Source organism: Pongo abelii, chromosome 17 (genome assembly GCF_028885655.2).
Source record: "Pongo abelii isolate AG06213 chromosome 17, NHGRI_mPonAbe1-v2.0_pri, whole genome shotgun sequence".
Taxonomy (NCBI): domain Eukaryota; kingdom Metazoa; phylum Chordata; class Mammalia; order Primates; family Hominidae; genus Pongo; species Pongo abelii.
This window is the reverse complement of record NC_072002.2, coordinates 68,227,086-68,254,658: the sequence shown is the minus strand read 5'-3', so window position 1 is coordinate 68,254,658 and position 27,573 is coordinate 68,227,086. Positions and strand designations below refer to the sequence as shown.

The window sequence follows — 27,573 nt, the reverse complement described above, 5'->3', positions numbered from 1 at the left end:
GTTAATATTTTGACTTTTTCCCATGAACCACAAATGTTCTTAATGGCATCTGGAGTGGTGAATCCTTTCCAAAATGTTTTCAATTTACTTTGCCCAGATCCATCAGAGGAAATCACACTTTATGGTAGCTGGAAGACATATCTATGAAATATCTTTCTTAAATAATAAGACTTGAAAGTCAGCATGACTCATTGATCCATGGGATGCAGAGTGGATGTTGTGTTAGCAGGCATGAAAACAGCATTAATCTCTTGTACATTTCCATCAGAGCTCTTGGGTGACTAGGAGCATTGCCAACGTGCAGTAATATTTTGAAAGGAATCTTTTTTTCTAAACAATAGGTCTCAACAGTGGGCTTAAAATGTTTAGTAAACCATGCTGTAAACAGATGTGTAGTTATCTAGACTTTGTTTTACCATTTATAGGGTACAGGCAGAGTAGATTTAGCATAATTCTTAAGGGCCCTAGGATTTTCAGAATAGTAAATAAGCATTGGTTTCAACTTAAAATCCATCTGCACTATACCCTGACTAGAGAGTCAGCCTGTCCTTTGAAACTCTGAAGCCAGCTATTGACCTCTCTCTAGCTATGAAAGTCCTAAATGGCATCTGCTTCCAATATACGGTTATTTTGTCTGTGTTGAAAATCTCTTGTTTAGTGTAGCCACCTTCATCAATTATCTTAGCTAGATCTTCTGGATAACTTCCTGCAGCTTCTATATCAATACTTGCTGTTGCACTTTGCACTTTTCTGTTATAGAGACAGCTTCTGTTCTTAAACCACATGAATCAACTTCTGCCAGCTTCCAATTCTTCTTCTGCAGCTTCTCATCTCCATAAATCTTCACAGAATTGAAGAGACTTAGGGCTTTGCTCTGGATAAAGCTTTGACTGAAGGGAATGTTGTCGCTGGTTGTATCTTTTATCCAGACTGCAAAAACTTTGTTCATGTCAGCAATAAGGCTGTTTTGCTTTCTTATCATTCATGGGTTCACTGGAATAGCACTTTGAATTTCCTTCAAGAACTTTTCCTTTGTATTCACAACTTGGTTTGGCTTAAGAGGTCTAGCTCTCAGCCTGTCTTGACTTTTGACATGTCTTCATCACTAAGCCTAATCATTTCCAGCTTTTGAATTTTAAAGTGAGAGATATGTGACTCTTCCTTCCACCCGGACACTTAGAAGCCTTGTAGGGTTATTCGCCTAATTTCAACAGTGTTGTGCTCAGAGAATAGAGAAGCCCCAAAAGGGGGAGAGAGACAGGCTGGTTGGTGGGGCAGTTGGAACACACAACAATTTATCAGTTAAGATCACCATCTTATATGGGTGCAGTTTGTGGTGCCCCAAAGCAATTACAATAGTAATGTCAAAGATCACTGATCACAGACCATCACAGCAGATATAATAATAATTTAAAAGTTTGAAATATTAGAAAAATTACCAAAATGTCACATAGAGACAAGAAGTGAGCACAAGCTGTTAGAAAAATGTTTCCAATAGTCTTGCACAATGCAGGGTTAGCACAAACCTTCAATTTGGAAAAACTGCAGTATCTGTGAAGCACAATAATGTGAAGCACAATAAAAGGACGGATGCCTGTATAAAATTACAATTATAACTAGTACTAAAAAGAAAAGTAGAAAGGTTCATGTAGAGAGGTATAACAATGAGAATGTATGGCTGTTGGTGGGGGCTCATGAAAGGACTCATTATGAAAGCAACAGGCTGAAGCATGAGTTACTGCTAAGCGTCAGCTCCTACTCCTTTAAACGGAACTGAGAGCAGCCCATGTGCCTGGAACACAGCCAGCAAAAGGGATAATGGCATAAGAGGAGGCTAGACAGAGAAACAGGACCCAATTTTACTGAGTCTGTAGATTACATTCAGTTATCTTAAATGCAATCGCAGACCCTCTAACGAGTTTCAGCAAGCCAGAAACAGACGTGATTTGTTTTAAGAAGACCACTCTGGCTGCTGTGTGGAGAGGGGTCCGTGGTGGAAGCATGGAGATCAGCTAAGAGGTTATTGAAGTTCTCCAAATGAGAGATGATGATAGCTTGACCTGAGACAGTGGCAATTACAATCAGGCAAAGTGTCCAGTTACACAATACAGTTTGAAAGTAAATGAGCACAACACCGGTTGGATATGGGGGAGGAAAGAATGAGAGAATCAGGTTCAAGCCTAAGTAGTAGTCCTTGTGTCTGAGATGAGGGAAAGGGTGAAAGGGAAGGCTCAAAGAGGGAAGAGCAAAAGTTGAATATGTCGGGGTGGAGATCTCATGATAATTGTTAAAGAAACAGCCAGAACATTGATCTCTCTCTGCATTAATGATATATATTTGGGAGTTGGCACATGGATGGAATTTCGATCCATGGAAAGGATGAGATCACCAAAATCAAGAGGTTAAGACTGAGCAGAGAAGCACTGTCAAGGTTAAAACCTCTACTTTTTCAAACAGAAGACAAAGGCTTGGCAAAAGGGCAGTGAGGTGCCATACCACTTTCCTGATGCTTATTTGACAATGGGACACTTTATTTATTTATTTTCTCAGAGCTTCTCAAGAGGACCCAGGTACCCTGGAGCAACCTATAGGGTATGCTAATCTAGCTCAGTGGTTTCCAACTGGGAAGTTTCCCTCCCTGCCAAGGGGGAAATTTGGCAATGTCTGCAAACATTTTGGATTGTTACAACACGGAGGAGAGAAGATATTACTGGTATTCAGTGGGTAAAGGCCAGAGATGCTGCTAAACATCCTGAACAGGACATGTGCCCACAACAAAGAAAAATCCAATCTTACATGTTAATGCTGGTGAGGTTCAGAAGTGCTGCTCTAGCTTAACACTTTCTAGGTCCAGATGAAAACTGAGATCTAGAGTTTAAGTGACTTGATTTGTCACACAGCTCTAAGCTCCACAAAGTCAGGTCTAGAATCTGGGTTTAGACTAGGACTTTTAAAAATCCTCTGGGATAAAGATAATGGGTGGATGATAGGTGAGCAGTCTCTTGTAATCACTGAACTAGAACCTAGGACCTCAGATTGCTCTAGTTATCTTTTCTTTTCATCTGGAAAAAAAGCTGTAAAATTTTATTTCTGTATCTTTTCTTCTGCATTAAGATTTCTGCTGAGTATAGCGTTGGGTGTCTTCTAATAGTTACCAACCTTGGAATGATCATTTTATAGAAGTGTGGAAAGAGTTTTATGTATAGTTTATTTACATTGGTTAAAATGTTATTGAATTCTAAAAAATATAAAATGATTTGCAGAAATAGAGAGCAAACTGCTTCCTTTTTTTCTGACAAATTTTATAGAGCACTTAATGTGATTCTGAGTATTTAAAAATTAATAATGTTGATCTTTTTTTAATTAACATTGATGGGCCAAAGTTTTAAAACTTGTCAAGTTTAACTTTGTCTTTAAAGGCTGAGGTCAATAAAATACTATTATGAGGTTTATAGATCTTTTAATCCAACTTATTACACTGATTTTACAAATTATAGGTAGAGCTATAGAAAAAAGGAAATTGCCATTTTATCTTCTCTAATCAGAAAGGGAGGATTATGTTGAAGTAATTTTCATAGTTTCTGTCATTTATACAAATATAAACTACAAAACACATTCTCAGATATTGAAGATTTTTTCTGCATTAAGAATGTGGACCATAATATAAAATTGAATGTATCATAAAAGAAAAATACTATCACATTACCACATATTAGCTTTGATTTTACCTGCCATCGGAAAATAATTTAGGAAGTCTCTTCCAGTTCTACAATTTAATTAAGGGCTTCCAACTACAGGAGTAAACATGAACTATAGCTTTGTTTTTCTTTATTTGAATTCCAAGAGTATATTTTTAAGAGTGGCATGCTGTAAGAGAAAGTAAATGATTAGCGAAGTCTAAATTTATTTGCAACTGGCTTGAGTATCCTGACAGTAAGCCATTATTCTATTACAATGCTTTGAAGAATTAATCCAGCAAATGTAGAGGGAGCTAGGAGACCTGTATAATTCTGTCACTCTAAGGGGAGATGTATGAAATTTTATTGTATACAAGATTTAAAAACTCAGATGTTAAATGTTTTGATGTAGCCCACTTTATAAGGGTGAGATGCAATTGGAGTTTTATTACTCAGGGGCCTCACTTGCACATCTACTTGGAAAACATACCCCCTTTTTAAAGCTTAAGACATTAGCAAAAATTTAATTAGAAATCTGGGGTTTTCAGATGCCTTTGCTGATTTGCTTGTAATAGCCAAGGCTAAAGTTACATTATATGTTTATCATCATTTATTTGCTAGCAAAATAGAACAGGAAGCACATAAACTTTGGCCTCTACCATCCCTGGCTCTCTGAAGTTATCAGTTCACCTTAATCAGCCAGACAGCCTGCAATAAGTTGTTATTCCAGTAGAGAATCTAGAAATATTTCAGATACGTTATTCATCTCATTTATTTAGCATGAAATCCCTAAAACATCATTAAGTGATGCAGAAAATTGGGAAGAAGTAATGTCAATAATGCATCTAAACTGCTTCAAATCTACTGAATGGCATTCGTCTATTTAATCTTCATGACTTTCTCCTGTGAGATAATGTTTACCAGGTCAAATTTAATTTTGGTCATTTTTCTCACTAGGAATCTTAAATGGTAAAACAAAAATGAACACAATGATGTGGATTTCTCTTTCTCTTCATCTAACATCTGACACCTTTGAAAAGAAAGTGATTGTTGACTTATATGTTCACGTCAAATGTGGGCTGCGATTTCTTTTCAACCAAAAATTTATTTTAATTTGAATAGCAACTTCAAATAGTCAACAACAAACTTTTGAATTTGATCTGAAATTGGGATTTCCAGATTTCACAATTAAAAATACAGGAGGCCCAATTAGGTTAGAATTATTTCTAGTTGCTTATTCATGTATACCTTGGGATGCATATGTAAATTGGGATGGCAATCCCTTGTATAATTTTTTTTTATCTATTACTCACAGAAATAATTTAAATGTTACTGGGCCTCTTTATATTTTTAATTGCAATATCTGGCAATTCTTCCCAATACTGGAGTCCTTTTGGACACGCAGTTTAAGAGAGTACATAGTTTTGTGTCTGTGGCTTACATTTGCCCAAACTTTAAGCCTCATAACCACTGCTCAGTAGCGGTTGAAACCTACAGGTTAATTTCTCTTTCTCATTCATTCATACCAATTCCCTCTTTAATTTTCTGGCAGTATGTCTCTTCAAAAAGTACTGTCCTGTACCGGTATAGATAGTATTCCCTTGACTGGGAATGAATTTCAATGTGAAAATCCTTGTAGAAATAGCTTCTTAAAATTGGCTCTGTTGGATGATTCTAAAGGGGACAATGCTAATTTCCTACATGAACTCCAAAGTTAGAAGCTCTGTATCTCAGGGTATAAAATACAACAATTATGTTTCTCCCAAACAATTTCAGCAACTTCCTTTTTTTTTACCCTCCTATATATCTCTAGGGATTTTCTCATCCGCTCTCATCTTCCTGGGGTGTATATTTCTGCTTTGTCCACCCGGGCAATTAGCCCTTTTGGTGTATTGGTCCTGCAGTGGTCTGTCCTTCGGTTTGTGCCCATAGCTCATTGCAAGTGCCCTGCACTCACTGAGGGCTTAGTTGCATTTCTTGACTGACTGCTTGAATACATATAATGTTTTTGGCATATTGTTGAAATTTAAGATAAAATTTGGAGCACGAGAGTGAGCTAATGAAATTGCAAAGTTGGGAGGAGGGAATTATTGTTACCTATACCCATTTTATGGAGCATGGCCTGGGGTCTGTTTTCTGCCTCAACAAGTCCCTCATCTCACCTTCCTTTTTTTTTTTTTTTTTTTTTTTTTTTGAGATGGAGCCTTGCTCTGTTGCCCAGGCTGTAGTGTAGTGGTGTGATCTCGGCTCACTGCAACCTCCACCTCCTGGGTTGGAGCGATTCTCCTGCCACCTCAGCCTCCCGAGTAGCTGGGACTACAGGTGCGTGCCACCACTCCCGGATAATTTTTTGTATTTTTAGTAGAGATAGGGTTTCACTGTGTTAGGCAGGATGGTCTCGTTTTCCTGACCTCGTCATCTGCCTGCCTCGGCCTCCCAAAGTGTTGGGATTACAGGCATGAGCCACCGCAGCCAGCCCTGTGTGCTTCGTAAACTACCTGTTGGGTATGTTAGGGACTGCCAGAGCAAGGTGTTAGTCAAAACAAGTGTCTGAAAGTCAAACACCTACCAGGGACAGTGATGTTATTTAAATAAAGGAAAATGAGGAGTCTAAGAGACAATAGGAAGCTGTGTGTAGCCTGGAAAAAGCATCCCGGGAAGCTTGCTATGGTCTGAATGCTTGTGTCCTTCCAAAATTCTTATGTTGAAACCAAATCCCTGTTAGGGAGGCATTAAGAGGTGGAGGCTTCGGGAGATAATTAGGTCATGACAGAGGTGGCCTCATAAACGGGATTAGTGCCCTTATTTTAGAAAAAGCCTGAGGGAGCTTGCTCACCCTTTCCAAACACCATGGGAGAACACAGCTGGAAGGCATCAACTGTGAAGCAGAGAATGAGCCCTCAGCAGACTCCCAGTCTGCTGGCACCTTGATCTTGGACTTCCTAGCCTCCAAAACTGTGAGCAATAAATTTCTGTTGTTTATAAGTTACCCCAAATCTGAGGTAATTTTTAATAGCAGCAGAAATGGACTAAGACAAAGTTTAAACATATGACATTCTATCTGTTTCTGGTTAGGTAAAAGGCATTAATAGCAGAGGAAGGTATTGCCAGGCAACTCAAAAAGAAGTCAACAGGTGAAAATATATTCCTAAGTCTACCATTGGCCAGAGGAGAGATAACGCTAAGTCTTTGACGCAAGGATTTGGTGTACTCCATATATATATATATATATATCCTCTTGGGGAAATTGCTGCATTAGATTATCACAGCCTATGATAAGAAAAAATCACTTAATTCACACCACTATTCTAATTTCACATGCAGCAAACTATTTTTAGGTTGAAATTTTGACTTCCTTTCTGAATTTTTTAAGAGGAGATCAAACAAATGGAAATTTATCAGTTCAGTAATCAAGTTTCTTATGAAACTTGATTGAAAACCTGCTAAAATGGTTAAATAATTTTGTTATTTCATAAAATAGAATACCGTATAGCAGCCAAGATAAATGAGTGAGAGCTATTTGTAAACACATGGATACATCTTCAAAACTAAGTTAAAAATGAAAGCAAGTTGTAGCAGGATACAATATCATTTCTATAAATTTGTAAAACTGTAAAACAGTATAATGTTTAGGGATACATATACATATGGAGTAAACATCAAATTAGTTACAGCATTTATATCAGAGTGAGGAACAGTGTTAAGAAGCATGTGAGAAAACACAGACATACAAGAGATTTCAATTCCATGCTGTATATTTCATGTCTTAACCTTGCTGATGGGTATACAAGTGTTCATCTTCACATTCTGAATATCTGAAGGTCTTTTTAGTAAATCAAACCAAACAACAGCAATAATGAAAAAGAAACTTATAAAATGGCCTCATATATACATTAGTCCCCTGAAAATTTGGCCAGTATTAATCCATCGTTTTAAAAGTTTGTTTCAGCAAAACTAAGGATAAGATCCTGGAATGCAGCCCCCACACCAACCTTGTCCTTCTATGGAGCTCTAGATAGTACCTCCATCTGGTCATCCTTAAAGCCAGCAGATATTTGGGCATGCTCCACTAGGATGAGCAGAAATAAATGTCTAATGTAGACAACACAAAGAAAATTTAGCCCTAAGATGCTAGAGGATTTTGAAGAATTAATGTACTCTACAGGCAAAAATCCAAGTAACTTCAATATATGAAACTGAGTGGGTTTCAATTCAACCAACCTTAGATATCACCTCTCTCAAATAAAATTAGATTCTTGCAAACATCTTAAATGTAATGTAACATTTAAGAATCTTGGTATTTAACAGCTTTGTGTCATTTATAAAATTCTCCATGCTGGGCTTCTCTAACTGACTCCTTTTTTACACACCTATCAACTCTTATTGGCATCATCTCCTGGCAGAATGTGCTAGAGGGTTTGTTGTTGTTGTTGTTTTAATAACTTCATGTTTCTATTATCCCACTAAGACACTAAATCCAATGTTCCTGGCACTTGTAGTTGATAGAAAATTTGCCTCAGACACTCTTGAATTAACCGTTTAATTAATATAACTAATTCAATATTACCTAATTTATATACTTACCATTCAGGGTGCTTCTATCAATCAAATTAGTATCAACTGGCCAATAACCTCCATCTCCATGACGACCTGTTCATTGGGAAAGCATGTCAACAATGTTAGTACAAATGAAACAAAATGGACAGACAAAAAGAATAAACATTTTAACATACACAATAACAGAAAAGATTACTTTGACCACTCCCAAGAAAGCCTGACAATTCTCATACCCTTACACCTATAAGAAAATGTTATTTTCCATGTGTGAGAAAAACAAGTCACAAAATAAACTCTCTTAAGCTAAATTCAATGTTTCACTGATAAGCCATCCTCCATTCTTTTTATTTCTCCAAATATTCTTATTAAAGTCTTTTATTAAAGGTACAACAGCAGCGTCAGTCTAAATGCTATTCTTGTGAACTTTTTAGAACAGAAATAACTCAGGTCCTGGCTCCTAGGTCCTGCAGATACTGTCACCCATCTGACAAGACTTTATGGCAAATTATTATTATCCTACAAGGGGCCAGCACATTTCATCTTATAACTGGGCTTTGGGTATTCTCTTTGTTATGTGTCAAATACAGTACCTGGAAATGAAATTCCACATTGGAAGTAAGAGTGGGGGTTATGTCACAAACCATATGGTCTGAATATTTCCTACAAATACACCATGAAGGGAAGAAAGCTCCTTCAGTATAGCATTATTGGAAATTCTGCCTTCCATTAGGTGTGTAACAGATGTGAAAGTAGTATTTAAGAGAAATGAGCCAGGAATTCACCAGAAATAATTATACTATCATCCAAAATTTAATTAATGGTGTTTCCCCACAGATAATCTTTTTCTCTATTGGTGCATTCATAGAACTGAAATTATTTGATTAGATTTTGAGTTCTAGAATATCTAGGTAGACTACTTATGTAAAACATTTGAGAGGTGAATACGTATGCAAACAAAGACCAGAATATAGGTGATTTTCTATTTTATTTGCTTAAAACAGTTATTTCTGAAACCAGTTCCAATCAGTGGATGACACAGAGAAAGCCAACCAGGACACTAGCTACAATAACGTAGGTTGTTTTCTCACATTTATAGATTTCGGTTTTCTTCATCTCTATAACTTTCAAGTCCTGATTTTGTGACTTTATTTTGCATAACAAACACTACCCTTGCTAAAGCTTTCCCAAGATTTTATCATTTCATTTGCAAAACAGCTTTCAAGAAACAACTTAGAATCCTGTTAACTGACTCTACATTCACAATTTAAAAAATTCTTTTGATATCAAGTCAGAGCTGAAGTTAGGATGTCAAATCTCTAGCAAGCAATAAGATAAATTAATTCAGTCACATTATATTATATCTTCAGCATAAAATGGCATGTTTAATATCTGCTGGGACAAAGACTGTGAGTATGTAGGGAAGTAGGAGATAGGATGGAGGCTCCTATGTGTGTGTGCAGGGGGAAGGTGGTGGTGAGAGGAACAATCAAAATGAGCTGAAATTGTGAAAATTTTAGTGGGCTGACAAAAATGTGGACAAGTCTAACCCTTTTACAAATACCTTGTTTATATAACTCTGATGCATTTGGGGTTTCAATGAGCAGTGGATAAGCTTTGCCCATGAGACACTGTGAGATCAATGTTGGCTGATGCGAAGTGGAAGCTCTACATAAATATTAAGATGACTTTTCTAGCAACTGAAAGCAGCTAGATTGCAAAGCAGTCAGCCAAAAGAGATGCTAACAACCCCATCACTTAGGCCAGTAAAGCAATACATGTTTCCGGTTGGGAATAATCCTGTATCGGCTGGAAATTAGCTAGGTAGCCTATGGAGGATTTTCCTTTTCCTCCAGCAGCCTGGCAAATGTCTTTTTAATGAAGTTTCCAACTCTCCCTGTAATTTGTGGGAGGGTGCAAAAAGAAGCCAATAAGCATATTCATATATTACATACACATATAGCTCTATGGGTACAGCACCCCTTAGATTTAGCGAGGCTATTGATTACATTGTGAATTTCAATAGGTAGAAGAAATCCGATGCCGTATAGGTCAAAGCGCTGGGTGAGATAAAGGAACTCTAGAAATGTTTCTAAATAACAAGGAGTAGCTTAAAGCTTGGACATTCTACTCACAGAATCTAGTATATTGATGAGGGTTAACTTTTTGTCCCTTATAATTAGATTAATATCACAAAAGGAAATCATGTAATTCTCAACACGTCCAACAGAAAGCACTTTTTAAAAAGTTGATGTCATCAACGAGCAAGTTTAGATTTATAGTGATTCAGATTTCTTGTACCACTTCAGCCAAAAACCCACAAAACCCATTTCTGGGATATTGAGGAGCCTGAGATCTCTTGATCTAAAGACAGAGGCATCAGATTTTAATTTTAATTTTAATTTTGAGTGATGTTAAGTTTCCATTCTCTGAAATATGTCTTTTAATTTTCAGGAAGTCTCCCTTTATGCGGCCAATACATAATAATAATAATAATAATAAGAAGAAGAAGAAGAAGAAGAAGAATGATAAAAGATTCTCCCATTGCTTTAAGGAGAGTATCACAAAGTTGTCAAATGAAGAGACAGTAAAGTCTAAAAAGGAAAGGATATGGGTGTATGGGTGTTACTTCTTGGCATATCACAGCATTTTTAAGAGCTAGTTGCTGTAAAACAAATATTGGATGTGTTTAGTTACCTTGGTTAATTTCATAAGCACTGATTTCGAGAAAGAGAGTAGTAATTAGAATTTAGAAAACAGCTGGAGTGAAAGTCAGCTAATGCAAAGATATAAAATACTTCTCTATCCCAGAGGTCATCATTTTATTAATGAAGCATAAAACTGGTAATAATTCTTTCAAAAATTTATTAAATGCTTACTATATGCAATGCATAGTCCTAGATCCTCAGGGAAGGAGTAGTATAAAAATATTTATTAGATATGGATTCTGCCATGACAGAGAGAGTTGGTTCATTGTAATCAGATCCTATGCAGGCCTATTTATGGTTAATATTAACCAACTGCAGATGGTTCTTAATATTTTCCAACAGTAAAGATTCAAGAATAACTTAATTCATTTATTACTATAAACTTACTACTAGGTTTAATTAAAAATGCTTTTCAATTATTATTAAAGTATTATTAAAAGTATTATTAAAATAACTGCATGCAAATAAAAATATTTTATTTTCAGTCACATAACATTATATATTTCATAGTTATATTTATTTTAAAATCTTGAATTACTTTTTTGCGTATCATACTAAATTTTTAACACTTTTACAAATTAAAATTCTAAATAATTAAATGGATTTATGGAAATTCAAATATAAATTTTGGGGGAAATCATGTAATACATTTCAGTTTTCTTCCCTCAAATAAAGTTCAACATGGCTTAAAGCATTTTGGAAATGAGTAGTTTATTTTTTCCTTTTTATATGAATAATACAATTTTATATGAATAGTGATCAAAGTGTACTATATGAAGGCCAGGTGCAGTAGTAGCTCATGCCTGTAATCCCAGAACTTTGGGAGGCCGAGGAGGGTGGATCACTTGAGGTCAAGAGATCAAGACCAGCCTGGGCGACATGGCAAAACCTCGTCTCTACTAAAAATACAAAAATTAGCCAAGCATGGTGGCACATGCCTGTAGTCCCAGCTACTCCAGGGGCAGAGGCAAAATTGCTTGAACCCAGGAGGTAGAGGTTGCAGTGAGCCGAGATTGCGCCACTGCACTCAATAAAGCAAGACTCTGGCTCAGTAAAAAAAAAAAGAACAACAACAACAACAATAATAAAACAAAGTGTACTATATGAATATAATTCTACAGGATATAAAGAAGAATTCTGTATTGGATTACTATGTACCCATATTTTCTCAATAACACAAATTGAGGATGGGGGAAGAATGAGATATTGAAGAGTAATGAATTATTTTCACTTAACAACTTAGGGATTTTATGCAGCTAATTTCATCAAAAAAAAACACAAACAAAAAAAAACTTCTGCCAGAAAATTTTGATAATAAAAGCAAATGATTTTCTACTTTTACCTTAGATTTTGGAACCAGGAAATGGTAGCTTCAGAAACAAAAATTAAATAAATATTAAATGGGCATTGGCTGAGTTAAAATAGAGGAAGTTTGTAGCTGTTTTGACTTATTCAAAATGGCTTTTATATATTTAAATATATTTAATTTAGGTACTGCTTAGGCAGGTCCTAATCAGAAATTTCACGTACCTCTCCTTTCTTTGAATTTTTAAAATGTTATAAAGTCGTTTAAGGGGTTGCCTTTCACATTTGATTTAAAAGATGGGCCTCATAAGGAATCTTCTTTTTATCCCTTTTTGGCACATGCCATATGCTTCCTTGGACAAAAGTCTTCTTGATCTCCCTGCTACCTGTTCTCTGAATTGAAGAAAAAATTGGCAGAAGTAATATGACTTCCTTTAGGAAGTCTGTTCATTGTTATATTCCTTTGTGCTAACTGAAGTGATGTGCAAAAATGTGTTCTCAATGTCCTACGAGTAACTAATGCTAGTTAGGATGCTTTATAATGTTTTAATAATAAGTACAAATCTGAAGTTATTACTATTATGCAATTTATTATTTATGTTCTTATCCTTACATGTCACCTGAATTATTTGTATGTTTTTATTGTGGTATATGTATAAAATGTATAAAATGAAATAACATTAATGTTTATATTTGCAGCACACATGGGCAGATTGAGAATCTTTTCCACGATAAAAAATTTTCAGCACTGAACAAAGATTAATTCAATTGGGATTTCAGTCCTAGAGTCTAGTTTTTCTTTGTGATTGTTTATAAGTTCAGAGAAGAGAGAATGGAAGATTAATCTGCAGAAGATATGGAGAAAAGTGGATGTGATAGTTCTAATCGTTTGTTTAATCCATCTTCCCTGAATGCACATAAGAGAGGGTCATACAGGACAACATTCATACAATCAATCCCTAGAGAAAAACATATTGTCCATAATCTAAATCAAATGGACAGATTGGCCACCTAACAAATGTTCAATGTATATCTTTCCAAGGATGCTGAGCACTGAGATATCTTCTTGATCTTAAAATTTGTTCTCTGAAAATAATTCTAATGATGATAGAAATTGCATTGATTTTCTGTCTTGTATACCAGCAGATAAAGAATATCCATTAATATTACCTGAATATAATTTTGCTGTCCATCCAACACACAGACCATACTTAGAGTAGGTGATTTGTCAGAGGCTGTAATGTGTTTCTAAAAGGTCGGTTTACTAGGCAGTTGATAACAATGCTGATTTTAAACAAAGGCATCGGGCATCAAAAATCAGAAAGCAAAATCATAACCAATATGTAGGATATTTCAAATATTTTAATAGAAAAGAACTAATGAGCTCTCTTCACCTTTTCCTAAGGTTCCACACATTGTTTTCAAATCAACATGAAAGAAAGTTCACTGACTGAAAGAAAATACATTGTGTCACATATTGAGCGTGGTGCTCAACAAATTCTTGCTGCTTTCCCATCTTCAAAACCTTTGGTTTCATTTTCCGCCTATGGAAAGTCTAAGGGCAATAATCCGCAGGATAGGAATGCATTTGGTAAACTACTCTGAGCCAGACAAAGTGCAAGAAAAACAAATATGCCATTACCCATATTTCTCTTAATCATAAGTGGTAGTATTTTTGCAATTTTGATTTCTGTATTTAGGCCATAAAATATGAACAGGATAGACTCTTCCTGAGAAGTAAATTCATTTTTTGAAAATCCTTAGAAATCAAATTCAAAACTAAGCTAATAATTTCACACATAAATAAAATGAAATTGAGTGAACATAGAGTTATTACAAAAAATATCAGGATACAAAATAGAAACTGTGGGTATCCTAGACAAATTTAAACAAATTAATTTCTTATCCTAATTTCTGCTCTTAGTTTACATCTTAGCCAGATAATGGATCTTGACTGTCTGAGGCATGCATGTGGTCTCTTGCAGACTTTGGCAAATGATAGGTGAAAAAAGTTGTCTGTGCAATCTTCTGAAGTAGGAAAAACGTTTACAAATATTGCATTATTTTTTGCAGGCGCCAAAGTAAAGGCAGTACACTTTGCCAGGCCAACAAGTAAAAGCAGTATACTTCACCAGGCCAACAGATATATATAATAATATAATAATATGTATATAATATATATAATATATTATATATAAAATATGTTATATAATATATATTATATATTTATATATTTATATATCACATATAAAAGAAATATATAATATATAATTATATATTATAAATATATAAAATATATAATTGTATATTATAAATATATAAAATACGTATTTTTATATTTCATATATTTATTAAATTATATATAATATATTTCATATATTTATTAAATTATATATAATATATTTCATATATTTATTAAATTATATATTATATGAATTATATATAATATAATATAAATATATTATATATAATATATTAAATATAATATATATAGTTCTTTTTTTAGAAGCACACTGGTTACTGCTATGAATTCTACTATTTCTCATTCTTACATTCTTGATGTCTTATAAGGGAGAGTGGACAAAAACTGAAAAGGCAAATATTAGAGAACCAAAGGAGCTGGACAGATCAAGATCTTTTGATAACAGGAAAGTAGTCAAACTCTTTCTTAAAGATTTCAGTTCAGAAAAGATGATAAGTTCTGATCTATGTGACAATAACTACACTTAGTCTATCTCCCTTACCTGGCTGCTGATGAAAACTTGTCAGCTGCTCCTGATCACCCATGTCACGACCTTTCATACAGCTGAAGCCCAATATGTTTATTAGTTATTATAATTTTTATTCATGCAAGTTAGGAATGAAACAACTGACCAACAATTGAATTCTCAATAGAATAAAATATAAAGATGGCTTCATAATATTACTGGTATGGTGGTAGATGGTGGTCTCTGAAGTCCTTCCTCTCATTGGAATCTCCTTTTATGCACACTTGCCTCTAGTATATCTGAAGTAACAGTCAGCCTAGGGGTCTAAGAAACCACTTTTATATGCAGCTTAGTTTTTATTAAAATCTAAAAAGCATTCTGTTCCTCAAAATATGGGCACTGCCTTGGATGACTAGATATTTCCAAGAGCTAGTTCATTTGCCAGACTACAACATAAAGAATGAGACAACTTTTTTTTGGCTTATAAAAGAGCATCTGTTCTCAAAGGCCAGGGAATGATCCATAAAAGCCTCCCCCATCTGCGTGGTTCACAAGCTTATCCTAAAGGCAGGTGTGAGATATGTTTGTGCCTGAGCAAATTTGCCAAGCATCCCGGGAAGAAGAGGCAGAAGAGGATGAGAGAGTTCTCTCCTCCAAGTGACTATAGGTCTGGAAGTTGCAGCTGCAGTCTGAAAACACTAGAACATGAGCATCCTGCTGTGCCCTGCTAGTCTGTGTAGATAACGACACTGTTAGAGCACAGTATTTCATCATTCATGTCTCCATCCATGCTTCATCCATCCACTCAACAAATGCATTAAGTAGATCCACAGTGGTAAGCATTAGGAATATAAAATGACTATTGCAGAAGTTTGTAATTCAGTGAGATGGAAAATGTTAAGTGAATAATTATAATCATATGGTAATTTCCAAAAATTCAAAAAAAAAAACCAAACAAACAAATACGTGACCCAGTGGAAAAACAGGATGATTATCTACTTATGCCTAGCAAAAGGCTTCTCAGAGGAGGTGGCATGTGAGGTGAGAATTCTTTTCGCAAGCACCAAAGTAAAAGCAGTATACTTTGCCAGGCCAACCAGTGGGGGAAAATATACATTTATATAAATATATAATAAATATATATTACATAAATACATAAATATATATCATAAAAATATATATCATATATAGTATGAATATATATCATATAATAAAATATATATTATAAATATATATCATAAAAATATATTATAAATATATATCATAAAATATATATCATAAAATATATATTATAAATATAATATATAAATATATATGTATTTTTATAATTATAAATATATAAATATATGTATTTATCTATAATTATAAATATATAAATATATGTATTTATCTATAATTATAAATATATAAATATATGTATTTATCTATAATTATAAATATATAAATATATGTATTTATCTATAATTATAAATATATATGTATTTATCTATAATTATAAATATATAAATATATGCATTTATCTATAATTATAAATATATAAATATATGTATTTATCTATAATTATAAATACATCTATATATGTATTTATATATAATTATAAATATATATAAATACACAGACACATACATATATATTTTAAGAAACACATTGGTTACTCCTATGAATTCTACTACTTCTCATTCCTACATTCTTGATGTCTCACAAGGGAGAGTGAACAAAAACTGAAAAGGCAAAAATTAGGGAACCAAAGGAGCTGGACAGATCAAGATCTGTCTTGATTTATTAGGTAGAGAACCGTGAGGTGGATGAGCTTAGAAAAAAAAGGCAGAGGTACAATAATAAAATTCCCTAAATGCTCTGCCAAAGGGTCTAGAATTTATCTTATAGAGGATAGGGAACCACTGAAGATATTTTAAGCAGAACACTGACTACACATGTATTTTAGAAAGATTATTCTGGTTGACTGTGGAACTAAATGGATCAGAATAAACTGTTCCAATAAATATGACAATAATATTAATTATGCATCTCTGAGGCAGACATTACTAACCCCATTTTATAGCTGAGAAAACTGTAGCTCAGAAAGATGAATAAACTCAGGGTTTCATTTGAAGTGGCTGATACTGTATGACTCTGATGATGATGATTTTAGCATTATAGGTGAATAAGTAACTAAAAGAAGGAATTGGGGGGGCCGGGAGCAGTGGCTTTTTCCTGTAATCCCAGAACTTTGGGAGGCCGAGGCGGGCAGATCACCTGAGGTCAGGAGTTCGAGACCAACCTGGCCAACATGGTGAAATCCCACCTCTACTAAAAATACAAAATTTAGCCGGGCATAGTGGGGCAGGGGCCTGTAATCCCATCTACGTGGGAGGCTGGGGCAGGAGAATCACTTGAACCCAGGAGGCGGAGGTTGCAGTGAGCCAAGATCATGCCACTGCACTCCAGCCTGGGTGAGAGAGTGAGACTCCGTCTCAAAAAAAAAAAAAAAAGAGGAGAAATGGGGAAAATTGTGGACAGAAATTAGAGCGTTTCAAAGAGTTGATCTTGGGGTGTAAGAGTGGGAGTTTAGGTATGTGTGACTTGAGATGGTGGCTCTATTCTCAATGGAACATACAGAACAAAACAAGGCTGTGGCAGAGAACGAAAAATAGTTTCTTTGTAACCATGCAGAGTACTGGAAAAAGTGAAGGTGCCACTTCAGAAAAGGTATAACAGAAGTGGCAAAAAAACAAACAAACAAAAAAAGGCCAAGAAAATTCTTTGAAGATGACTGCTACTGAGGCCCCATTCCTACTCCCATCCCATCATCCTTTTCTTTCCCTATCCCATAGTCACACCCCTCCAAGCAGGAAATGATCAATATCAGCAACCAAGAGTGGATGGGTTTCCAGGGCTCGGGATACAAGGGAGCAGGCAGGTCTCCACTGGCCAGTGTAGACAATAACTAGTTGACATGTTGAAAAATAGGAAAGCCCCAGAACTACTACATTAGAGCACAGAGAAATAGCAAAAGCCTCTTCACCAACATAGGTCTCTGCCATAGTGTACTACTCTGCAAAGGTAGGCATGAGATATGTTTGTGCCTGAGCAAATTATATCCTAAATGTTCCTGGAGCCCATCCTGAGGTCCTCACTATTTTCCCAGCGTCTTGGCTTCCTAACTTTTCCATCCTAGAATTTCTCTACATAAGGGATCAGCTACTCTTTCCCCCGGTAATAGTTTGCATTGAGTCAAATTCTACTCATATTTTTAAAGCCCAGTCTTAGGTTTTAAGAAGTCTTTTCTAATCCAGCCCACAATGATTTATCTGAAATCCCGTAACATACACATGTAGACAGTACCATCTGATTTGGCATTTTGTATCTTTCATACTGGACTGGAAGTGTTAATATCCTCCTCCTAACTATATTGAAAGCTTCTTGAAAATGGACCCATAGAACCATACTTCCTTCTAATGCTTTGCCAGGACCATTTCCTTCTAATGTTTCCAGGGCCAGCACAGTACTGGATACATAGTTATCCACAAGTTATCAAAAGTGAGTCTAGTTCTTTTCATACTTCATAGCCACAATTTTAACAAACTTATCAGCTTCCATTAGTTTTGATTTTCTCCTTTCTGTACTCAGAATTCCAAGCAGCTGGTGAAATCCAAATCTATAAATTTTCTGCTAACAAGGAAGGACAGCAAGACTGGAGGTCACAAAAAGAGTGCAGGAGGTCGTAGCCATCTACAAATGTAACTACTATCAGCTGAATTACAGAGAACTTGTTTTTCTATTTAGCTTTTATTTTAGTAGGTGATTATTGAATATACTTTTTCCTGTTGGAAATATATGCGTAACTTCTCATCTCCCCCAAGATCAGTAAATCTCCAATATCCACAGCCATGTGCACTATTACTTTGAGCTGTCCAATCTACACTTTTCATTCAATGGTAAAACTTATCTTTCCAGATTACTCTGTAGCTGCTTCCCCAAACATTTGTGTTACGATTCTATTAAACAAACACTTATCAGACAACTAAAATAGGATAAATTCTAAATTAGGGAGGTGGGGATGACAATGTAAAGAATCTAGCCAGTTCTCTGTCCTTGGGAACTTAAAATCTGGTCAAGAAGCTAAGAATATAAATAGCAAAGTATAAGAAGAAATGGAAAACACAATAAAAATAAGATGGGTGTTATGAAAATACAGGTGAATAAAAGACCAGAAAGGTAAGAAAGGATTCTTGAAAAAAGTGAAATTGAGAAGAGAGTCTTAAAGAAGACTTTGCTTAGTTGAGAAAGAGAGAAAGCATAGCTAAGGCTGAGAAAATGGTACACATTACTGCATGCAGTTGTGAAAAATCCACTTTTTCCAGGGTGATTTGTGACTGTGGCATATGTGGAGGGATCTATTGGCCATGAGACCAGGAAAGAGATGTTACAGTCAGACAGCCAAGGTCTTGATGTCAAAGAACTGACCTCATCCCCAAAGCAACAGTGACCCATCTGTGTTTTGGAAAGAAAATTGAGGTGGCAGAGTCTAGGGATGATTGAAGTGGGCAGAAAATAAAGCTAGGAAGACCGTGTACTTGGCCAATGTCTATACAAGGAAATGGCATCCAGAATACAGTGGCTCTTACAAGAACAGCCTGTTTATGGAATTTTATTTGAAGTGCATAAACAAAAATGTCTACCTTACAGGTGTGAGAAGGTTAAAATTATTCCATGAATCACATCAATTCCTGTGAGTACTGAGTACGTTTTTGTTCCTTCAAAGTTACCTATTAAAACATGAAAACTGCTGAGAAGTTGACATAGGCAGCTACTTGACTGCTTGCTGGGAACATGATAAGCACCTTAACACTCCGTTGAAAGCACATTATTCATTTTCTGCTACTACTATTTCACCACAGTCCTAATTTACAGAATTGCAAAATTTTGGACCTGTGAAAAACCCAGGTGAGAATAGCTTTTTCAAGTGGGTGTAGCAAGCAGCCGAATAATAAACTGTGTTGAAACTATGCACAATAATAGGGTAAGAAGAGGTTTTAATTTTCAATTAAACAGCTCCCATCAGAAGGCACTAAAGGTTTCCATTTTTCAAATGGCAGCCTGGCTGCTGTAATCCAAACCCTGTAAAGTCTGGATTACATTAACTAAATTCCAAGCTTGACTAGACTGCCTCAAAAACCCTATTTCCCTGAAATTTGAAACAATTAACATTCTGTTTATTCATGAGATTAAAACTCCTGAGGTGTAAAATGGCAGGTGCAGTGTTAAGTACTTGGCCTGAATACCCTATTAAGGAAAGACAAAGTCCTTTAAACTAGGTGAACTTATGGTGATGCCATTTAGGTATAACTTTCTTGATGACAGATCACGAGTCTGCATTTCCAGAAATTACACAGCGTCAAGAGCAGAGATTTTCCAGTTAGGTAGCCTGGGTATATATCTGGGCCTAATCACTGTCAACCTAAAATAAATATATATAGAGATGAATCCCTGAGCCAAGAAGATATTTGAGAATATGAATTGCAATTCAGGACACCCAAACCAAGGTAGCCCCAGGTGAGTCTAGAGAAAAAAGGGAAAGGCGGAGTTTTATTGCGGAATGGAGGAAGGTTATGCAAGTTGTTTTGATAATTGGTGCTGGTAGTGTCTTCCAGGAGCTGCTGAGTGTCAGCAGGTGTTAAGATGTGGAATCTTAGAATCATGACCAGGTCCTTGAAGTTTTGGGTTTAGTCTCACAAGACAGTTCCTGGAATAAATGTATGTGATCTGAGTGCTTTTCCTTATAACCTCCTGACTCCGTTTTAGTTGGGTATGACATGAGTGACTCCATTTTGTATAATCAACTTTCACACCACTTACATACTGTGAGTGTTTGGGCAAGTTTTAAGCTCTCTGTCTCTTTTTCTACATCTGCAAGGGTGCTATAAGAATCAAATAGGATTGCATGTGCACAGTGCATAGAAGAGTAATTGACACGTAGTGGAAAAGCCATAAATGTGAGATGCTTCGCTATGCAAAGATGTTATGCCTGAGTTTTTATTCTAATACCAATCTTAAAACTTCAGAATCTTAAATCTTGAAAGAAACCAAAAGATAATTTAGTCTGAACTTATCATTTTACAGATGAGGATGTTGAGAGATATTAAGTCACCTGCCCAACATTACAAAAGAGGTCCCAGTGGCAGGACTGTGCTAGAACTGAAGGTATCTAATTCCATTCCAGTGCTCCTATAGCACACACTGAGTGACTTCCAAATGAAAAGCTAGAGCATTATCAGCTGTTACCACAATTCACAGGAGAGTAATTCTTCCTCCTTGTTGGGCGGGCAGTTTACAGCAGGCTTTCTTTATCTGGATCTGTAAACTGCCCTACATACATAGGCCTCTTCTCTAGGCCTAGTGTTTCAGATCACCCCTTTGCCAGGTCATGGAGAATTAAATACACTTGAGAGTGCTCAAAGTGAGCATTTTCTTTGTAATTCATCTCAGCAATGGTGAAAATCACTTCATGAGACTCCTGCCCACTTTAAGGTACTGTATCGTCGCCATAGCACCTATTGTTACAATGAGCAGACATAGAAACACACATGAAAGAGTAAACATTTCTGCTGATGCTAAGAATATCGATTTTCATACAAAGACATCTCAAAGTGGAGAACAATATTTGGGCATTAAATGGGACATAATGATGCAAAAAAATACCTTAAAAGTTTGATCTAATAATCACTTTTACGAAGCAGTCATGTTTCAGAGTTACAGCTAACCTCCATTGCAAACCCAAAACAAAGGGATTTTCTAAAATGCTTCTGTGAGACACTCTAAAAGGTTTGAGCTGATTTTAGAAGAATGGAAATCAAATGTTTAAAATAAATATAGTAACCATTTACAGTAGAAAGACTTCACACTCTAGGAACCAGAAAGAAAAGTTTTGAGTTCTAACTCTGCCAACAGCTATTTATATGATCCTGGGCAAAATGTTTACCTTCAGCATGCTTCTTTACCTGAAAAACTGGGAAAAAATTAGTGGAGTGAAATAACAGCTTTCTTTTTAAATGTGGATGCTATGGATTGAATTGCTTCCCCAAAAATGTGTATATTGAATCTCTAACCCCCAATATGATTATATTTGAATATAGGGCCTTTATGGAAGTAATTAAATCATAAGGTTAAATGAAATCATAGGGTAGGGCCCCAATCCAATAAGATTAGTGTCCTTTGAAGAGGAGACACCAGAGAGGTCACTCTCCACCACGGGAAGACACAGCGAGAAGGTCATCTGCAAGCCACGAAGAGGACCCTCACCAGAAACTGACCACACTGAACCTTGATCTGGGACTTCCAGCCTCCAGAGCTCTGAGAAGGTAACTTTCTGTTGTTTAACCCACCCAGTATATAGCGTTTTGTACTGACAACCCAAGCTGGCTTAGACAGTGAATTATCACCATCCCCGTTTCCTGAAATAAAGAAGTGTCAGGATCATGTAATCAGTGCTGTGGCCAGCCCACTAACAAGATGACCCCAGATTGAGAGTTATTTGCCTTGTTCTTTAGAATATTCAGAGATGTGAAAAGGAAGATCTATATAGGAAAAATAACAGTAAACAAAACTTCAGTTAAAGCAACTTTATAGCTATATGTCAAATATGAATGTGTGGCTATATATATGTAACGTATCTGTTGTAATGCAGTTGATGGTTAAAATCAGGGCTTTTGGGTGGGGCATGGTGGCTCACGCCTGGAATCCCAGCACTCTAAGAGGCCAAGACGGGCGGATCACAAAGTCAGGAGATCGAGACCATCCTGGCCAACACGGTGAAATCCTGTCTCTACTAAAAATACAAAAAAATTAGCCGGGTGTGGTGGCACGCACTTGTAATCCCAGTTACTCAGGAGGCTGAGGCAGGAGAATCACTTGAACCCGGGAGGCAGAGGTTGCAGTGAGCCGACATTGTGCCATTGCACTACAGCCTGGGTAACAGAGTGAGACTCTGTCTCAAAAAATTAAAAAAAAAAAAATAAATAAAATAATTTAAAAAAAAAGGCTTTTGGAATGTGGTTTCTGGGGTTGGATTTATGGCCTTTCTACTTACTAGCTGTGTTTCAATAGACAAATAACAACTCTCTGAGCTTCAGTTTCTTCCTTGCTAAAATGGAGACAATACCTTTCTCACAGTATCGTTATGAGAATTAAGTGAGTCACTCCTGTAAAGCTTTTAAAACAGTGACTGCTGGCAAGAGCTGCATAGCGGTTCATTTTACCACTACATAGGCCCACATCAGCACAGACAAATTGAAGGAGTTTTAATCAGAATATAGAAAAAAAAAGGAAAAAATCAAAAGTCAAAACAAAAATCAAAACAATTACTGAATTCATAGACGGAGAGAGTAGAAGGATGGTTAACAGAGGCTGGGAATGGTAGTAGGCGGGCTGGGGAGAGGGGAGGTGAAGATGATTAATGGGTATAAAAATATAGTTAGAAATAATGAGTAAGACCTACTATTTGATAGCACAACAGGGTAACTATAGTCAATAACTTAATTGTACATTTTTAAATGAACAGTGTAATGGAATTGTTTGTAAGTCAACAGATAAATGCTTCAAGGGATGGATACCCCATTCTCCATGATGTGCTTATTTCACATTGTATGCTTGTATCAAAACATCTCATGTACCCTACAAATATATATACCTACTATGTACACACAAAAATTAAAAATAATTTTTTAAAGCATAGCTTTTCTATCTAACCTCTGCACCCACTTCACATAGCCTGTGCAATTTCCATACCCAACCCTACAAAAAATGAAACTCTGGTTTATCTCTAAAATTTCTTTTACTTCCGAACTTATTTGCCACCTGTGCCTGGAAGATTCTACAGAAATAATTAGGACATGGAGCAAGAGACAGGGTGATGCAAAAAAGGAGAATTATAGAGGTGGTCAAGATTAGAAAGTTTAAAAAATGCTAGATTTCATCAATTTACAATTACATAAAGAAATCAGGAGTTCTATGTTAATTGCCTATCATTGTCAAACAACTACTATACCATTGCTCAGAAGAAAATATTTTCTCCAAATCGAAACCATTTCAAATGACTTTTGTTTTCACATTTATGTTCTTCATGGCAGATCTTCAATCTCTAAAATAATAATAATTGTGACAAGAAACTGAACAGATACTTTAGGACAATCAAAACTGGTCTCACTTTCTCTCATATAAGTCAAATTCAACCTCTTGCTTCTTTATTTAGGATTCATCTTTCTTTGCAAGGTTAATTCTGACCCCAGGTGCCACATTTTTTTCTCAGAGGGAATTTTCTCTCAGCAGAAACTCAGCTCCTGTCATAAATGTAATAGTGGGATCATTTCTCTATGAGAAGGGGGCAAATAGGTCTAACAGTGGGCATGGTAAAACATATTCAACTAATTTGCTGTGTTCTGGGAATGGGAGTATTAAGATCAGCCTTTTGCTATTATTTTCATCAATCTTAGAGGGATCTTTAATCTGGGTTATTTCTCATGCATATGGTCATCGACTCAGAAGACTGGTTTTGTTTATAAAACGTGCTTTGAGGGTGCAGCAAATTTTATATGCTTTCTTCGTAAGAATTTGAAGATATTATTTATAACCACTAAATTATATGTCTTCAGTCCCTCTCAATTTTATAAGTGAATTGAGTTTGATGTAAAATTTAGAACCTATCAACTTGATCAACTAGCTATATGCCAGCTGTGACTGAATACGGCTCCAAGTTACATATGTGACAGAATCCTTCTGAGTAATATTAGATGAAGAAAAAGAACAACTGACTAAATATATTAATGGACTCAGCCACTGGCAGTAATTCTTGAGAGGGTCCTTTTGTTCCTGAGAACTAGCCTGATTTATTGTAGATGTGAGACTCAAAGTAAAATCCATGGAGGATGTGTGATCATAGGGACTGGGAAATAATTTATTCATTTTCCTTTCATAAAATAATCAATTTACAGAATATATGTGTGGTGGTTTAAAATAATGTTAAGCAAAACAGTTACCTTAAAAAACTGAAAGCAATTAACAAAAGAAAAAACAATATAATAGTATCCAGAGAGAAGTGGAAAGCCATTTACTGAGAAGCCTGGACATGTTGTCAACTAAGCAACTAATAATGACATTTCAACTAGTTCAGTTATTTTAATCTTTTTCTCTATTATGTTTAAATATAATTTCAAAACTTAGGAGTTATCTGTCTACGAAAGCTTCAAATTTAAGTAAAGAAGGTTATGAGAGGTTGTTTCAATTGTTTTATAACTGCAATAACAAAGCTGTTTCTATTAACTATTCCAGATTTGGATTTGACCAAGACTAATATTTAGTTTACCTATGTAAATACATGCCAAGTGATAATTACTCATCATTAATATTTTTTACAAATATCATTTAGTAGATATTAATTGTATGAAAATATTTTCAGTGGAAGTGAGCAGGAGCAGCTAGATTAATGAAAACCTTAACCCTGAGTAGGCATTGCTGTGCACAGTCCCATTTCAATTATTCCACATAAACCCCTAGCCATGTTCTGTTAAGCAGCTGCATAGTATACATCGCCAGAGAAGAATGTAAACACAGGACCACTGAAGAAAATGCTACTCATGCAGGAAGCATTCTGCTGTCAGGGAGAGCCAGCATCCAGAGGCTTAGTATTTGTCAAAAGTTAAAAAGTATTCATGTTGAAAGAAAGCATTCCCCTAATCTCACGACATGGTGCCTTACGAGACAAGATGTTTGCAAGTAAGTACTGCCCACAGTAGGTGTCCAAAGCAGGAAGGAAACAAACTATATGAACTGCAGGCTCTCAATCTACAAATACTGACAGCACTGACTACAACCAGTTTATAGTATTTCTTAACTCTTCTGGAAAGAAAATAATATCCTCAAAAAAATAAAACCCATAAACTATTCATTTTCTCCCTCAGCTTTCTACTAATTGTCCTTTGTGTAAAGATAATGGAATCCTAATTTATCAATCAGTCTACAAATCACGGTAATAGTAAATTCATATCTACTTATAAGTTGATGGATAACTCTTATTTATCTCCATTTTGCCTTTGTGTAGAACTTTACCTGTTTCTCTATACAAAATCAGCTTTTAGTAAATAAATAAGGAAAAGGGAGAAAATAATGTGCTGTGAGTCAAATGAGCATCTGATTCACTGAATAAAAGCTTTCTGGCTTCAAAATGAACAATGATAATGCCCTAAAAAAGTTGACCTAACTTTGATTTTATATATTAAAAGAAGCTCATTGCAGAGGAAAATCACACATAATTTATGGTTTTTCTCTGTAGAGCTACAGAACTTTAATCCATAGCTCATGAAAGGGTGCTAGAGCAGCTTGAAAATTATGCTGAGCTTAATTATACTTAATGTGAATTATTCAGAAGTGCAGACAGAGACTAAAAATTTATTTCATACAAAGAAGCTTGACATTTTAATTGGTCCTTCAGAATAGAGACAAAACAATTTCCTCTCAAGAAAATTTACACCTTCCTTATCAGAGCCGCAGCCTCAGCCAAGCAGAACTTCATTAACAAGATTAATCATCATGCCAGCGTCTGCTCCATCAGGTGTATGGTCCAGGTGAAAAGAGGAATATAAAGTAATGACTGACATTTCTAACAGACAGGATTGATTCAAGGAACACAAAATGACAGATTGAGCCACCATACCTTGGTCATTAGCCATTTTGTCAGGGTGTTCCACTGTGGGGGAAAAAGAAATAATATTATTAGACCTTGACAGTTCCTAGCAAGAAAGCTGACATATCGAACCAACAGTTCTTTTTAGTAAGTTTTTATTTCAAGGCTAGTTCCCTCTTGAAATAAAATTGATAAGGACCCAAACTTACATGTTTATTTCTATTAAATAAGTATTCAGAGAAAAAAAATTGAAAATAATGTTTTTGCTGTACAAATTCATCCTAAAATTATCTTACTTTTCATATCCCTCTAAACATAAACTGAGAACAATTATATAAATTAAAACTAGAATTAACAGTAAAAAAAAAAAAACTGCATGCAATTACCAAGTAATTATCACCCATATATATTTAAGATAGTTCAGGAAGCTATTTTTTTGTATGTGACTATTTTTTAAACAACTTCACCAATTCTCACATAGATGGGGTAAAATAATTGGCAACCATAAATATGATACAATATAATCTAAATATCTTGATAAACTTTAGCCCTTGTGAAGATAGCTCCTGAGTTGTTGACAACTTCAGATGACTTACAAGTAATAGTCTCAAAAATGACTTTTTGAAATTTAAATTTAAAAATATAAAAATTAAATTGCTAAATTTTGTTTTAAAGATGATTTTTTTTCTGCTAACCAGATGAAACTAAATAAGAGGTAAATCTCTAGTATTATCACATTTCTGAAAATTACATGACATTTTGACCAAGGCAGATCTTCATAAGCTTCCTTCCCTCAATTATTAGTAGAATTATTTTTACCCAGACTTGACCATCTTTGAGCTTTGAGTCTTTTGGGTATATTTAACTCACTTAATTCCATTCAAACTTGATAGACAGGATACAACTCTTGCCGATTGCTTCCTGTATATGTCTCAGTAAAACTC

General features: G+C 35.3%; 1 protein-coding gene across 5 annotated transcripts in view; it reads right to left on the bottom strand.

Moving 5' to 3' along the window:
* Nucleotides 1-27,573, bottom strand: part of DCC (DCC netrin 1 receptor) — a 1,201,233-nt gene that overhangs the window by 82,928 nt on the left and 1,090,732 nt on the right. For all 5 annotated transcript variants that reach the window (XM_024235927.3, XM_054537946.2, XM_063716903.1 and 2 more), the window contains exons 21-22: nucleotides 26,660-26,692; nucleotides 8,262-8,327 (exon numbers count right to left, since the gene is read on the bottom strand). In XM_024235927.3, coding sequence (XP_024091695.3) covers nucleotides 8,262-8,327; nucleotides 26,660-26,692 — 99 coding nt within the window. The remainder of the gene's footprint in view (nucleotides 1-8,261; nucleotides 8,328-26,659; nucleotides 26,693-27,573) is intronic.